This window comes from Protopterus annectens, chromosome 7.part0 (genome assembly GCF_019279795.1).
Source record: "Protopterus annectens isolate FY-2018-M chromosome 7.part0, PAN1.0, whole genome shotgun sequence".
Classification (NCBI taxonomy): domain Eukaryota; kingdom Metazoa; phylum Chordata; order Ceratodontiformes; family Protopteridae; genus Protopterus; species Protopterus annectens.
Genome location: NC_056739.1, coordinates 575004476 through 575020805, shown reverse-complemented (window position 1 = coordinate 575020805; position 16330 = coordinate 575004476). Strand labels below are relative to the sequence as shown.

The window sequence follows — 16330 nt, the reverse complement described above, 5'->3', positions numbered from 1 at the left end:
AGCCCAAACCACAATCAAAGGCCTAACCACTTGGTATCACATATCCATATATTTCAGCTGTAGCCTAGGGTGTGTGCAGTACAAAGCCTGACCAATGTGTCCATCTGAGCATTCAGCAGATAGTGTTACTGCACTATTTACTAATGAGTTATGCTCTGAATATGTACATACTGTCATTAACATGAACTTTGTGTATCTGAATTGCAATTTTCAGCTTCTACGTTGAGGGAATGTTTCTAGCACTAACTGAGTGGCAACCATAATATGCTTTTGAGCTCGTTCCACAGAGTCAGGCAGAATCAGAGGGGAGGTTCCCTCCAGAGGTCCTAGTGGCATGCATGATTTGACACTGGTGGGCAGCCTGATTGGGGAGTCAGCATCCATGGCTCCCTTTCTGGCTACACTGCAGGACCTCCTCCCACTGACTCATTAATATCATGGGGGTTTGGCATTAATGGGGGATCAGAGCAGTAATTTATACTTCCAAGGCAGGCTCCACTTCTCTGCCTGTAGTCTTTTAGAACCTGGTCTCCTCTCCGCAAACTGGAACCAAAGTGGAAGAAAATCATTCTGTAAGACATTACTTACTGCAGTGACTGACTTTCAAAACTTGATCACCAAATAATAATTGTTTTACTTATCCTTTTTTGCAGTTGACCAAAAGGGTTAAGGTGGTGAGCTGTAGTTCTTGTGGTATGGGGCTTGATTCCCTCATTTTGCCTACTGTATGACTTTGAGGAAGTCACTTAAACAGACATTCTTCCCACGTTAAACCCTGAAAAAGGACAGCATGTGGAGTGGACCTACCTGGTTAACAAATGGGTATTAAGAATGCAAGCTGCCAAGCTGCCCACAAATTCAAGCACTTAAAACATTGGTAGCCCAAGAAGTTTTTATTTTTTTAATTGCCATTGTTGTTTTGGTTTTCTGGCTCTTCACTACGTCACTGCCAATGCCTAGGTATTTTAGCCCAAATTAAGTAATGCATTTTTATCACTTTTAGTATTTTTCTTTTTAGAACCAAATTATTGTGTGTCAGGTGACAAAGCTTTATAGACATACTTTCATTAGCATTATTTTTCCACTGTTCTGGTACTTACAATATTGATTATCTTCTCTCTTCCTCCCACTAGATTTGAACACAGAACTAATGCAGCTGCTTCTTACAAGGGATGAACTAAAGATGGAACAGGATGCCTTCCTGCTGGAGATGGAGGACTGGGCAAAGTAAGTGTAAGATGCTATCAAAAACTTTGAATTCCTATTGTTAAATCTTGCTGCATGTGGATATCAAGCCTTAACCTGCTCCTCTCAAATGATCTGTTCATTCCACAAGGAAGACAAAGCCTCATGGCTCATTTGTACCACCTTTGCTGCTTGGTCCTTAGCCTTAGAAAGAACATTCTTTTCACGGAATCAGGGATTTTCTTTTCTGCTTTAAGCTATCCCCCCTTACACAACAGCTGGTGCACATGCTTGCAGATGCTATGGCCTGTTATACTTTCCTCCGAGAGTATGCATGTACCTGCATATGGCCAATGAAGATGGCCACATGAAAGTGGTTTAGCAGAGCCAAGCTGATATCCCCTGACTATGCTCTACTCGCTGTTCACCTCTCTCTCTCTCTCTCTCTTTCTTTCTCCAGTATATGCTGGTGTTGTAGTGGGAAGTACAGCAACCCTTTTGCCAGCCATTCACTCCCACCTTTGTGCATTCAGTGCCCAAGTCAATCATTAATCCAAGGTCCTCTGAGCCATAGTCAAGGCTTTATCATTCTGTATCAAGGAGCAAGCTATTTCATTGTTATAATTTTGCTGTTTTCTGAAAAGGCAGCATTTTCTATTCATCTAATTTCATGTATATTTTATATAATTCTTAAGTACACTAATTGTTTTTCTTGTTGCCTTTTATTATTTTTCTATTTAACATTATCCCAAGAGGAAACAAGGGCATCCAGAAAAGAGAGGGATGGATTGCATGAGAGAAGACCTGTGACAGTCAGGCAAGACTGTTGAAGAAGGTAGGAGAGAGGCACCGAATTGAGGGAGGTGGAGACAGTTGATGTGACACCCTGAACTTATGTAGAAAAAAAAAGAGGGGAAAAAAGGTGGTTAATGATGATATGATCCCACTTTCATTTGAAATTCCATTTTATACTTCTAACTTCATTATTTTTTTATTATTAAAACAGCATAATTGTTTTAGTTACTTTACAATTAGTAATTGCTATTTTATAACTGTACTTTGTTTTACAAGTTTTTATTTTTTTGTATTACCATTTTACAGGCCGCATCAGAAATATTTTTTTGATTCCTTGAGTGTATTACAAGTAAATATAAAAGTTGCATTTTGTTTGTTGTGTAAGGTCTCCTCCTTGGTCCATTTCTTAGGCAGATAACAGCTGCAGATGAGTCAGTATTAGAATCAGGTCACGGCCCTCCCAATCTGCCCAAACAAGATTTTGATAAGCTTAGATGTTCAAACTCTTGTCATGAAGCATTTCATTTTCCACTGAAAATGAGTTTGCCCAGTGGTCTCATTAGGTGAACAGGTAGCACTCTTACCTTTAGTCCTTTAGTGCAGAAGGTTGTGAGTTCTATTCCCAAATCAGATAGTGGCATTTATTTTCCAGTAAAGACACTGCAGTGCAGAACAGAGGGGGGGGGGGAATGCTGCACTCCTGAGAGTGCCATCCTTCAAACGAGTTGTTAAAGTGAGGCCTCATCTGTCTAAGTTGGTTATAGCGCAAGTGAATGTAAAAGATCCCATAACACTTATCAAAAATAATAAGGGAAATTCCAGTGCCCTGCCCAAGTTTCCCCTTGTTAATATGAATTATCACCCTGGGTCTCCCCTAAAAAGAGTCCATTGGCATAGTGGTGCTAATCTGGTGAAAATTGTGTAAATAAATAAGCAAAATAAATAACTTATATAAACATAAAAATCAAAATGGAAACAAGCTAATCCAGAAAGCTCGATTTGGTTCTGGTATCTCACCAGTGACCCAGAGAGTGGCAGGACTAACAAGAAACAGAGTACAAAGGATTAGTCCACATAAAATCACTTTAGCTAGTAGATCTAGGAGATTCTATCTGATACCTTCCCTGTGGGAGGAATAAAGACACCTTGATGAAGTTTCAAGAAGTTTATTCAGTTAAGTAAGTAGATGGATGAAAAATAAAAAAAATCTTTTAACTAAAAATGAGGTTGCACAGGCTGCTGAGGTGGTAAACCCTCACGGGTTTTTCAAGAATATTCAAATAAGGGACTAACCTCTAGGCTTTGAGATTGGCTCCTTGTTTTTCCATCTCCCAGATTTTGCCCCAATCAGCTGCATTGGACCATCCCACCATTATCTGTAATTGCCTTTAAACAACCTGTGACACCTGTGCCCTGGCCCAGCAATCAAGGAGCCTCAATCCTCACCACTAACACCAGAGAGGGCGTCTCATATATGAGGAAAGGATAACAAATACACACAGTAAAGTGCAATTTCCCTTAAGAGCACACATAGATCACAGTCAGTCCAGGGCTGGTTGCTCCCTTACTCTCCAGGCCCCAATAAGACTCCTCACTGGCACAGCTGTAGGGTCCAGATCTCAGCCAGCTGGTCAAGCTAAAATCTCCAGCACCCTCTCTGTCCAACCAGTGCTTCATGTCCCTGCCCAAGTAGCTGACACGCACATACACTTTGAGATAAGTTTATACAACCACACAGACACTCCTGGAGAAGGCTGGCACAGGTTCTCCAGCTGTGCTCCTTTTACCCAGACTATACAGTAGTATCATTTCCCACCACCCAGCTAATATTTATCAGCTACTCAAAGGCCCTTAAAAGGGTGTCCAATTATTACTGTGCAATATTATTATCCAATTGTAGTATAACTAAACAGTCAAGGCTTATTAGAGTGACTTGGTACAGGATCCTTATTTACATGCAATGTACTCTTAGAGCTTAAATTATCTCTACACAAAACAGCCACAGCTAAAAGGTTTTAAAATATTTAATAATAAATAATAAAAACACAAGACAATACTTTCTATGACACAGTGCTAATCAAGAGTTCAGAGATCACACAGAAATACTTAAAATAATTCAGTAGTAGAGTTTTGACATCACAGAAAAACACGTAATCTAATATTTCTAGTTCCTAGCTATTTCTAAAAGAAAGCACAAGTCTAAGATAACTTACATATGAGCAAGACAGTGCTGTGAGTTGGATAGTCAAGACAAAAATGCTTAATGCCTTCTGATTCTCTCTGTTTAAATTGCTGTTGCAGTCCTTGTTCCCATTACATCATTTCTTTTACACTTTCCTGGTGTTCTCAGGCTAACAGATACTACATAATTCTTATCTTGCACCTGCAGGAAACTACATCAATAAAAGACATTCCACATGTAAACTCTAGTAATTATTCCTTAAGTTAAAACCATAGGCAGGATGCTTCACTCCAGACTCATCGACTCCAAATTATAACTTCAAAGGGACAGGCATGAAATAATTTCAACTTCAAAGGACAGACAAGAAATGTTTGACTTAGCTTTCTTTACAGCAGAAGGCAATGTTGCTACATTGTTTAAAGTTCAACATTTCACAGCATATTCTTTCAATTAAGAAAACAAGTCTGTAGTTCAACATTCATATTTACAAATGATAGAATTATGTATAAAATCCTATCTGGCTAGGCTGGCCGCCTTCACATAACTGACCTGTTGTATTAGAACAAGAACACTTGTCCATCTACCTATGTAACTGAATAAACTACTTGAAACTTCAACCCGGCATCTTTATTCCTCCCACAGGGAGGGTATCAGAGAGGGAGAGAAAGAGTCTCCTAGATCTACTAGCTAAAGTTATTTTATCTGGACTAAAAATCAAAATGGGGTATGTCCATCAACAGCACTCCACAAATGGGATGTGGTATGTTTGGCCATTTCATTGCTGTCTAACTGTCTATGGCTGAAGATCAAAATCAAAGTATGAACAACCAAAAAATCAAAATGTTTTCTGCGGTAACTTTTGTGTCTATAGACATCACCAACACAAAATGAAATTTCAAGCACCCTCATTACAAAAAGATAGTAACAAACTCTGATGTCATTGCAGTATAGAGAAAATTATGCAGCAGCCTTGGGAAGATAGCACACTTCCTTAAGTGGCAGGGAACAACAGAGATGCAATTAAATTATCTCTGATCAAATGAATGAGTCCCCCACAAATAAATAAGTGCTAATAGTTTTATTAATTGAATGTAGTTATTTATATATTCATTGAATCTTTCATTCATTCATTTAACTTGGAAGGGTGGACTGGCCATTTGTCCCTCTGCAGCCACAACCCAGGCTCGACCATGAGTAAGAAAAATGAACTCATAATGGGAAAATTGTTTACAGCAAAAATTGATTACTGAATACATATCGTGAAAGACGTTACAGCAGTAAATATTACTAAACTAAAAGCAAATATATATATATATATATATATATATATATATATATATATATATATATATATATGGATTCCTATTACAAGAATGAAAGTTCATTACTTCGAACTTGTAATAGGAAGCCTCACTTTTGCGAAAGTTCACTTTAATAAAAGTGAACTTTTGCGTAAGTTCACTTCACCGAAAACACCGCAGCTCAGTGGATGACATAAAAAACAAGCTATGTCCTCCGCTCTGGTGCGATAGTCACAGACCTTAGGGTTAGGGCATGGGTTAGGGTAAGGGGATAGTTAGTAAAGCTATCTCCTTACCCTAACCCATGCCCTAACCCTAAGGTTCGTGACTATCACACCATAGTGGAGGACACTGCTATGTCCTTCACTGAGCTTCAGTCGTCATGGACCTTGGGGTTAGGGCACGGGTCATGATAACTATGTCCCGTGTCCTAACCCTAATGTCCGTGAGTACTGCACGGAATTTCAGTACAACATCCGTTCGTTGTACTGAACTTCGCATAAGTGCACTTTCGATTAAGTGCACTTTCGCTCCAGTGAGCATTCCATGCACTATTTCGAAGTAGTGAAAATTCAATCTAGTGTATGGAACCCATATATATATATATATATATATATATATATATATATATATATATATATATATATATATATAGATATATATAGATATATATGCATCCCCTTCTGAAGCTTGAAATCCCATATAATCGAAACTCATTTTTTGCAAGATGAAAATCACAAAACCTTGAATACCTGAACGGTAAATTTTTCCCAGGGTAAGGAAACACTTGTCCAACATGCCCTTTTCTCCACTATAATGCAATCCCGGAGTTGGTATATATAGTTGGGGGGTGTTGGGGCACAGCCCCCCACCTAGGTGGGTTTTGTTTACTACGGTGTATGTTTTAAGTTTCGGCAAGTGTTTACTTACCTTGGGAAAAATTTGTCATTCAGGTATTCACCCCCCACCCCCCATAACTATAAATACTAACTCCAGGATCTCACTATAGTGGGGAAAAGGGCATATACATTTTACTTGCCTTACAGTACTCTACACAGTGCCATATATACTTAACTGCAGTTCAGTGAAATGAGTTTTCAGTAATTTGAGTTTTCAGCGAAGTGGTCGGGGTGAAATGAACTTCAGTGAAATGAGATTCAACGAAACAAAGTAGACCCATATATATATATATATATATATATATATATATATATATATATATATATATATATATATATATATATATACATATATATATACATATATATATATATATATATATATATATATATATATATATATACATACATATATATATATATATATATATATATATATATATATATATATATATATATATATATATATATATATATATATATATATATATATATATATATATATATATATATATACATATATCAACACAATATTGAAAAGTAGCATTCTTCATTGTTTCACATTTGGGCTGGTTCTTACCAGTAAACATAGTGAAGCAGGTGAAATGAGAAGTGACACATTTATTAATGTCACTATTAAAAACTGCATTTATACTATGTGAAGAGAAAATATTTAAAGGTGAGTAAAGCTTACTGCTACCTTACATGTAGTCCCAGCAGACTGGGCCTATTTTAGAGTAGTCTGTTTCACCAGTAGATATGCCAAAATGGGGGTCATTTCAGGGTTAGCACATTGTCATTAATAGGTCTAAGGTCATATAAAGGAGTTCTAACTGCAACTCCATGCAAATTGCAGAATGAGTCATTACTGGGCACATTGCAGGTGCTGCAAAGATCACTTCTGGCTGACATCAGGGATTGAAACAATACTAATTTCATAAACTTTAATCATACTTTGACAGGAATGGGGTCCATTCCTGTTATGGTATTAGAAACCCAAAAGATTTGGAAAAATTGAAAACAGGCTTTAGGAGCAAGTGGGGGCATTTATGCTGACTTATTAGCTTGAAGAGGAAGGCAGCAATAAATTGCATTGCTTTTTCACTAACAGGTAACCAGTTTGTCTTCAGCAGGACTAGGCAGTGGTGGGTTCCTTAAAAGATGTTATGGTATATTTTATTTACTGTGATTTGGAACCGTGCGGTATTTTCTATAGAGTTTAAAGCAACAATTCATAATAAGTATTGTATTCAAGCTTTGATAATAATACATTTTTTACCTACGGCAGAGGTTTAGGAGTTGTAGCATTGTATTTACTATTCTGTAAGGGTAAACGTTGAATATCAAGGAAGCATCCATTTAAAACCCTAGGGACCCTAATCTAAAGGACTTGCTCTTGGTGTAAATGACTTGCACCGAAAGCAAATCTTTTTAGAATCTGGCTCCTGGTGTAAGCCTGTTTGTAGAAAGGTCTTACAGTAAAGTAAGTCAAACTGAGAACAAGTCTTTTAGAATCAGGGTAGGCTTACACTGGAGTAAGTCACTTACATTGACAGCAATTCTTCTGGAGACTGGACCTAGGTACATGTATTTAATGTCTATTTAAGTACATTCCCATGCGGGTTTTTAACCTGTGAGATGTTTAAGGCTGGCGATTTTTGTGGGTTTTACAAAGATCACAATAGCAGATTTTTTTGTATTTATTTGTGCATCTATTTTGGTTTATTCAGTTCCATAGGCATTAAAATTAACTTGGAATTTATCCTGTAAACTGTTTTGTCACAGTTTAGCAGCAGCATATCATCAGCACAGACATTAAAAATCAAGGTTTGGGAGATTTGTTGTACAATTATAGAAAACAGCATTGCTCTGTGAAAAGATTCCTGGAGAACCCCAATAGTAACTGCTCCTTTGTCAGATGTAGAGGTGCTGGGACAAATCTGAAATGTTTGGTTGCTCAGAAATCTTTGGAACCACGAGATTATGCCAGGGGGAAAGGTCATTCACTCAAGTTTCTCCAGAAGCTGTGGATAACAAGAGAGTTGGCAGCTTGAGTCACTGAATCACATCAACAAACATCTCACCTCCAACTAGACTATTTTTATGTAATTGTACATAGAATTTCAGCTACAGAACAGAAAAAAAAAGGAAAGAAATCTCCTTTTCTAGATTTGTGAAATACAAAGCTCAGGGGTGTAGACGCATGTGTACACCACTATAAGTAACATAAAAATATCTCCCCACACATTCACAATGACAAATAACAGTTGTCAGTATTGTATATGGAATTACCACAGAAGGATGAAGTACAACAATCCCTCATTCCTTCCCTCCTTTCACAGTAGAGAACAATTTCATGTCAGGCACGTCCTACAGGCAGTTAGCTTTACAGTTAGTATGGCATGTTTAGGGGCTATTTCATTGAAAGATTCATGGACACAGCTATAGTAGGATGATGACATTTTATTTGGGGTTGTGGAGGACTGCAAAAAAAATCCTCAGATCATGAAATGCAGGGAGGAATATCACTTGACAATAACAAACTCATTTGAACCTTGTAATTCTCCATCTGAACTGATACAATGTCAGATAACATGGCACATCTGTATTTTGTTGACATCACTGTAACTAAGACAAACCACTACAAATCATTGAAAGGAAATATTCAGATAGTTAAATCTTGCAGTTATTTTTTTAATACTTTTTATTTATTTATTTGTTTATATATTTTTTGCATGTTTATCTAATCATAGCAAAAGAATGGGGTGAGCAAATAAAAACAACAGATATGTCTTTAGGGCAATCAAATAGCCTTTTAGGTACAATGCCTAATGTTTAAAAATAATACAGCAAAGTTTATAGTAGCAATGGCTTTCATGCATAACCTAATGACACATTACTTTTCAGTAAGTACTGCTTGATTTGTTTCTAACTTCAGAATATCTGCCTAAATAAGTAATCCTTAAATTTTCAGGGTCTACATATTAGTTTCCCTCAAGTGATTGGCAGTGCTCTGTACAGACTCAGACACCTTGAGTGACATTTTTCCTGTAAAAGCACAACTGAAATTTCTCCAATATCTAGTTGCACACAGGACAACTAAGTTGCAGTGACAAGCACTGTCCACATAGTTGAAAACCGGATACTCCTGACATTGCTTTATATTCTCACTCCAGCTATCTAATCAATAGAAAAAGATCTGTTGCAATGGATATGAACTTTCCCATGTCACTGTTGCTAGCTTGGTGGATATGGGCATCCTGAGGCAATGCAGAAATTGCCTTATGTTTACTGACAACCAGTTAATTATCAAACAAACTGATATGGTATGTGAGAGCTGTATTTGCATAATGTCACTAGAGGCAAAGCTCTCACATAAAAGTACTCCTAATGTGAATAAGGTTGTCAGTTGTACACACACTGCACCCATCATACACAATTCAAAGCAGACACATAGATCCACATATTCATCTGTTGCACTATGCATTGTATGAGGGAGTTCCCTGCCATAGGCGACACATCGTCGGCCAGTACACCAAAGACTTTTACTAGGGTCTATATCATAACAGCAAATGCTAAAAATAGCAAATGCTGTTATGTCGAACTCAAATGTCCGAAATCTGAAAACATCAAAGGAACGGATCAGCAGTCAAAATTAAGTGGAGGGCTTTGCCCCCACACACCCCCAACCTAAATATACCAACTCAGCGATCGTACCACAGTGGAGAAAACAGCAAAGCCTGGAGAACAGCCCAGCAGATTTTTTTTCCCTGGGAAAAAAATTGCTGATCCATTCCTTCGCTGTTTTCAGCTTTCAGATTTTGAAGTTCGATATATCAGCGTTCGCTGGTGTGATATAGACCCCTTTTACTACTGTAGGGTGTGTGGTACATTGCACATGGGCTGCAATCAGATGTCAGCCATAAAAGTGACTTACACATGCACCATCCTCAGAACTTCTCTGCCACCAGATCCGAATGCCAGATTCCAGAGTATGGTCTGACTCCGAGTCGTTTGCGATTCTTCAGTTTTCAAATAAGTGTCCCATTGGGGAATTTTTTGACTAATTTGCTACTGTCTTTGATTCAGGTTCATATCATCCAAATGGGGCAAGTGCCAGTGTGGAAGACAAATCTCACACAAGGATAGCCACCTCCAGTGCCTGTTCTGCCTAGGCCCAAACCATGACTACAAAAACTGCTGTATTTGTCAGGCATTTGTCCCAAAGACCTTAAGGAGTAAATTATCCTCTTTAGCTATCTATCTAGAGAACCAGTGGTTAAAGCTGCTAGCAAAAAAGTGCTATGGAGGGATCCTCGGGGCCCGAGGGTGAGTTGAGCTTGAAGTAAAAGGCCAAAAAAGCAAAGGCCTGAATGTTCTGCTGTGCCTCTGGATACCGGCATCTCTCTTGAGGCAGAGGAGAGCCCAGAGACATGACTGGTTCACAGATCAGATCCACAGGCTCAGCCTGATGTCCAGGCCACCTTGGATCTGGGCATAAGCACGTCTGCAGAGGCTGAGCAGGCATCTGTTTCGTCTGTCCAAGGGGAACCATAGCTCATGATAACAGAAGGCCTTAAGGGGATTCCTCAGATCCTTGTAAGGGAAGAGGTAGATTCTGATCTGATACAATGTAGGCCTATGTTGGGGTCTCCTACCTTACATAGGGCAGACTTGCGTGGAAAAAAGAGACAGAAAACCAAACATTTATCTCAGCCAAAAAAAACTGGTAGCAACTAGCAACAATTTACTCAGGGTCTTTTCAATGCCCTGATGTCCCTTAGGCCTCCCACAGGCTTTTCAGCTCCCTCTCCCAGTATGGCCTCTCCACTTAAAGGGACCAGGGCAGAGGATACTTCAGAGGAAGAGGCATCCTCAGGGGAGGAATCTCTGGACTACTATACACAGATCCCTTCCCCCATGGATTACACCTCCCCAGAAGAGGAATCTAATGGAATAGATTCACCCATGGAAGACCTTTCCTTTGGAGGGACTCTAGCTAAAATGAGAGACCATTTTAAATGGGACAGCACCCAAGTATCTGAAGTACAAAAAAGATACTATGAGCTACTGCAGATGGAATCACCTAGCCCATCAGCTATTCCTCCTGTCTTGCCTGCCTTTCTCAATGGTTTTGCCTAAGCTTCACAGGCACCAGACTCCCAGCCACCCACCCCCAAGCAGCCAGACTGCTTCTATAAGGTCCCAGATGACTGCAAGTTCCTCTTCAGATGAACTTCTATGGACCCTTCAGTTATCTCTGTGGCTTCTGACAAGCCATCATGATTGCTGCCCTCCACTACCCTCCTGCCATCAGATAAGGATAGCAGTACCCTGAATAGACTAGGCAAAAAGGTGTACACTTCTGCCACTCTAGCATTTAGGGCCATAAATGACCAAACTCGCATGACCAAATTACCTTAGAGCTTATGTCCCAACTTTCACAGGTAATTGAAGACTTATCTGATTCATAAAATAAAACCTTGGCTACTTTCTTGCTTGGTGCATCCTCCTAAGTAGCACAACACTCCATAAAATGCAGCGATGGTGCTGCAGGACCCTCTGCCTGAGCAACTGCATCTGGATCAGTATTAAGAAGATTCTCTTGGCTAAGGCTCCAGCCCTTACCTGAGGACATAAAAGCCAAACTTATGAATGCTCCTTTGGACAAATCTGCTTTATTTGGCCCTGCAGCTGCTAACTGTATTTATTTATTTGTTTACTGGGAAAGTCTGACTTGGAACAAAGCCAGTTTTCAGCGGAGCCCGGGGGAAAATGCTCCAGACACGTCTTTGTAGCATGGGAGGAAACAATCATTGCAGGAAAAGGGTAAAGAATTGCAAGAATTTAAATACATTTTTGTTTCTCCAATACCAAAGTCCCAAAGAAACTACCCTGTAAAAAAGAAGTTATGTACTCACTATAATGTTCCATCTGTGTTGTCCCTCAAGTGATGGGTTTGGATCCGAGACATCAGATCTGACTCGGCCACTGCAAAAGCTCTTGGCAACTTTGAACTCACGAGCCTCTCCCTTACCATAATGTACCAGCCTCCATTACATCAGATCTTGTTTGCAAGCTAGTAAAGAAAGACATAACTCTTATACAATAAGAAGTAACTGAAAATATATCAGAAAGAAATTAAAGAAATTGGCAAAGCCAAATCTGGAGCTCTGTAAAATCTGGAAGAGACATACATTTTGTTATATAAGTTCATAGGTGTGTACTAGGCTAATGGCCCTGGAACCTTTACAAGCCTAGCCCATAAATATCTGCCCACTCTTCTATAAACCATAAGGTTGGGGGTCGGTGGGTGGGGAGTTGAGGAAGAATGGAAATGGACAACACAGATGGAACATTATGGTGAGTACATAATTTATTTATCTGATGTTGTCAATTTTCATTCTGTCCTCAGCTGATGGGACAGAGTCCCCAGCTACCGAAATCCCAGGGTGGACTTAAAGAAGGATATTTCCAAGCACTATTGAGCCAAAAGATGCCCTACCTCTGGATACCAAATCCAACTTGTAATGAGTGGTAGACATTTGGGGGGAAGCCCAATTTGCTGCTGCACAAAAGTCACCCATGGAAGCCCTTGAGTGAAAAACTGAGGAAGTTGCTACAGACCTGGTTGAATGAGCACATATGTTTCCCAATTTGTTGTATATGAAGATATGCTGTCTGTAAGCCATTTGGCTAGTGACTTTAGACACCAGTTTACCCAATTTCAGATCAGCAAAGGATACAAATAATTGATATGTAGTTCTGATATCTTTTGTTTTATGTAAATAGAAATGTAATTGCCTATTAACATCAAGTGAATTTAATAAGTATTTTCTCTTGTTCGAATAATTTGGGAAAAAAACTGGTAGGTCAATGGATTGGTTAATGTTAGTGTGTGACACAACTTTGGGCAAAAAGGAAGCATTAGTTCATAAGAAAACTCTGTCCTTATGAAATATCAGATGTGGAGGTTTCACTGACAAGACCTGGATTTCTGAAATTCATCTGGCAGAAGAAATGGCAACCAAAAACAAAGTTTTCCAAGACAGAAATTTTAGATCGCAATCATGTGCAGATTCAGAGGGTGGAAGGACCAAGGACTGCAGTACCAGATTTAGATCCCATGAAGGTGTGGGATCTTTAAAAGTACATCTGAGTAGAACTGTGTCCCTTAAGAAGGTTTTACATAACTTATGACAAGCCAGTGAAAAGCCATCCAATCCAATATAAAAATTAAAAATTGCTGCCAACTGGACTTTAACTGCTAAAGAGCTGGCCACCTTGGTTAAATAGCAGCATCAAGAACTCCAGACCATCATGAATAGGGGGCAGAGAAAGGGTCCACGTGGTTTTGAAGTGACCAATGTACAAATCTTTTCCATTTACTAGTATAAAGTTTCCTTGTGGATGGTTTAAGGGAAGATAACAAAATTTGGAGGCTAGGATGACAGCATTGGTTGTCTTGTTATTACTGGAATTGGAGAAACCAAGCTGTCATCTTAAGATTTGGAAGGTCTGAATGTATCAGGCCTGTTGGGTGAGACAGAAGATCTGGAGCTGGGTCCAGAATCTAGGGCTGATGAATTAAATGAGGTCACAGGAAAGGAAACCAAATCTGTTGCGGTCAGAAGGGTGCAATGAGAATGACTTTGCTCTTGAACCTGGCAGCTCTCTGAAAGAAATTAGTGGGCCAATCATGGAGAAAAGCATCCCTCAGTGACTCCCCATGTGGAGTGATTAGTGCAAAGTACCTGATTCACTTGAGTGACCGTTCATTTGGTAACAGAATGCACCTGCTCAATTTGTCTGCAATGTGCATTGCTAACAGAAAGTGGTTGGAAGATATTGCCCACTGCCACACCCTTAGTGCTTCCTGACATACGGGGTATGATCTGGTCCCTTGTTGTTTTTTGATGTACCAAACAACTGGCATGCTCTCCATTTGTATAGTAGTCGCTCCTGATGGGAGAGCATCCTGAAAGGCTTGCAGTGCTAAAAGCACTGCTCTCAACTGTAGGATGTTGATATGCAAATTGGTGTCTTTCGGGGACCATATGACTTTGACTTTCTTTCCCAGGTAACCCCCACCCCAGCTGTAAAGCATCTGTGGTCACTATGGCCTTCTGCTGACAGAGGACAAATAAACGGCCCTGTAAAACTTGTTCTGACTGGATCCACCACATCAGATACTTCATGCACATGTTGGTGATTCATATTTGAGTAGATAAAGGGAGATGAAGGACTGACCACTGAGATGCCAACATCCACTGAAGAGTCTTCATATGAAATCTGGCCAAAGAAACTAAGGTTATAGCTGCCGCCATGGATCCCAATGCTTGAAGAACCAGGTGGGCCAAGATTCTGGTATTGCAAATTATCTTTTTTTACTTGTGATCTTAAAGTGTGAACTATGAAAAAGGGATGGGAGGCCATCATTGATTTTGTGTTGAGTAGTGCTCCTATGAATGGTTTACTATCATAATGTGGAATGGCACTTAGTCAAATCCACATTTTGGAATGTTCAAACACCGAACATTGAAATGCCTAACACCGATATTCTGGAATGCAAAATCTCACTCCCTTGTCCACCCATGGTAGAGTTTGTATCTAGGTCCACAGTGGAAGGGAATGTTGATGTTCTGTATTTTATCGGAGATATTAAAATTTGTGTCATTTGACATTATGATAGTAAACCCCTATGAATTTTAGACTTTGACTTGGTTCTAGATGAGATTTTTCATAATTTGTGGTTATTCATAGCAATGCACAAGTCTGAATGACGTTTACTGTTGGCATAATAAGCTGATGCCTGGTCGAGGCGGAAATGAGCCAGGTGTCTAAGTATGGAAACACCCGGAATCCCTGCAGTCTCTAGTGAGCTGCTACTACTGTCATGCATTTAGTGAACACCCTGTGGGCTGTTGTGAGACCAAAAGGCAGCACTCTGAACTGCTAATGACTGACTCCCAGATGTAAGTGTAAGAACTTCCTGGATTGTCTGTTCAAAGACAGTATGCATCCTGGAAACCTGTTGAGCACATCCAGGTGTCCATTGCAAAAAACAGAAGAATGGCCGGAACAGTGACCATCAGGAAGTTGGCCTTTTGAACAGATTTGTTTAGGTTGCTGTGATCCAGCATTGGTCTCCAGTCCTCTGTTTTCTTTGGCACTAAAAAGAATCTTGAATAAGTTCCAGATCCTTTCTGGTTTGGGGGGACCTCTTGGATGACTCTTTTGTTTAGCAGCTTTTGTATCTGAATTGCTGCTTGTTCCCTCAGACTGGGTGGAACATCAGTGAGTTTTCTGGAATTAAGAGGAGGAAGGGAAAATAGTATTATATAACCTCTGGAAATGATCCTCTGCACCCAAGTTTCTCTGGTGCAGGGAAAAACAACCCCCGACTGCCCCCAGAGTGGGACAATCAGGCCTCCTTTCAGGAGCGCTGGAAGGGTTTGCCAAAGAAAGATTCTCTAGACCCTTGATGTTGCAAGCCTTCTCTGTCATGAGGGCAACATCTACCATTTCAATTTCCCCCTCTGCCTCTGGGGGAATACTGTCCATGTGTATCCTGGAATGATCCTTGTGATTTCTTGAACCACATATTTCCACCATCTCAGTGATTCCTCTAAAAGGATCTTTGAGGGGTGGAAAAATGTATGCCCATGGCAGAAAGGGTCTTTCCATCCTTCTCATACCTGGACAAAGTGTCTTTTACTTTAAGGCCAAAAAGAGACATGCCATCAAAAGGAACACTGACAAACATAGACTTAAAAGGCTCTGCAAAATCACACAAGGGCATCCAGGCATGTCTCCTAATGGATACACCTGAACCTGCTGCCCTTGAGGTTCCTTCTGCTAGATTAGAAATGAGCCTCATGGAAGAGCTGGATATCAACTGTAGGGTTGCCAACTGAGAAGTGACAGAAGCCTTCACCTCTTTAGAAACAATTCTTGCAAGGGTGTCT

The 16330-nt window shown here is 39.7% G+C and overlaps 1 protein-coding gene across 2 annotated transcripts in view; it reads left to right on the top strand.

The window, feature by feature from the left end:
• LOC122806600 (schwannomin-interacting protein 1-like) overlaps positions 1 to 16330 on the top strand; it is a 436192-nt gene that overhangs the window by 387717 nt on the left and 32145 nt on the right. For both annotated transcript variants that reach the window (XM_044077158.1, XM_044077159.1), the window contains one exon: positions 1134 to 1227. In XM_044077158.1, the coding sequence (XP_043933093.1) occupies positions 1134 to 1227 (94 nt within the window). The remainder of the gene's footprint in view (positions 1 to 1133; positions 1228 to 16330) is intronic.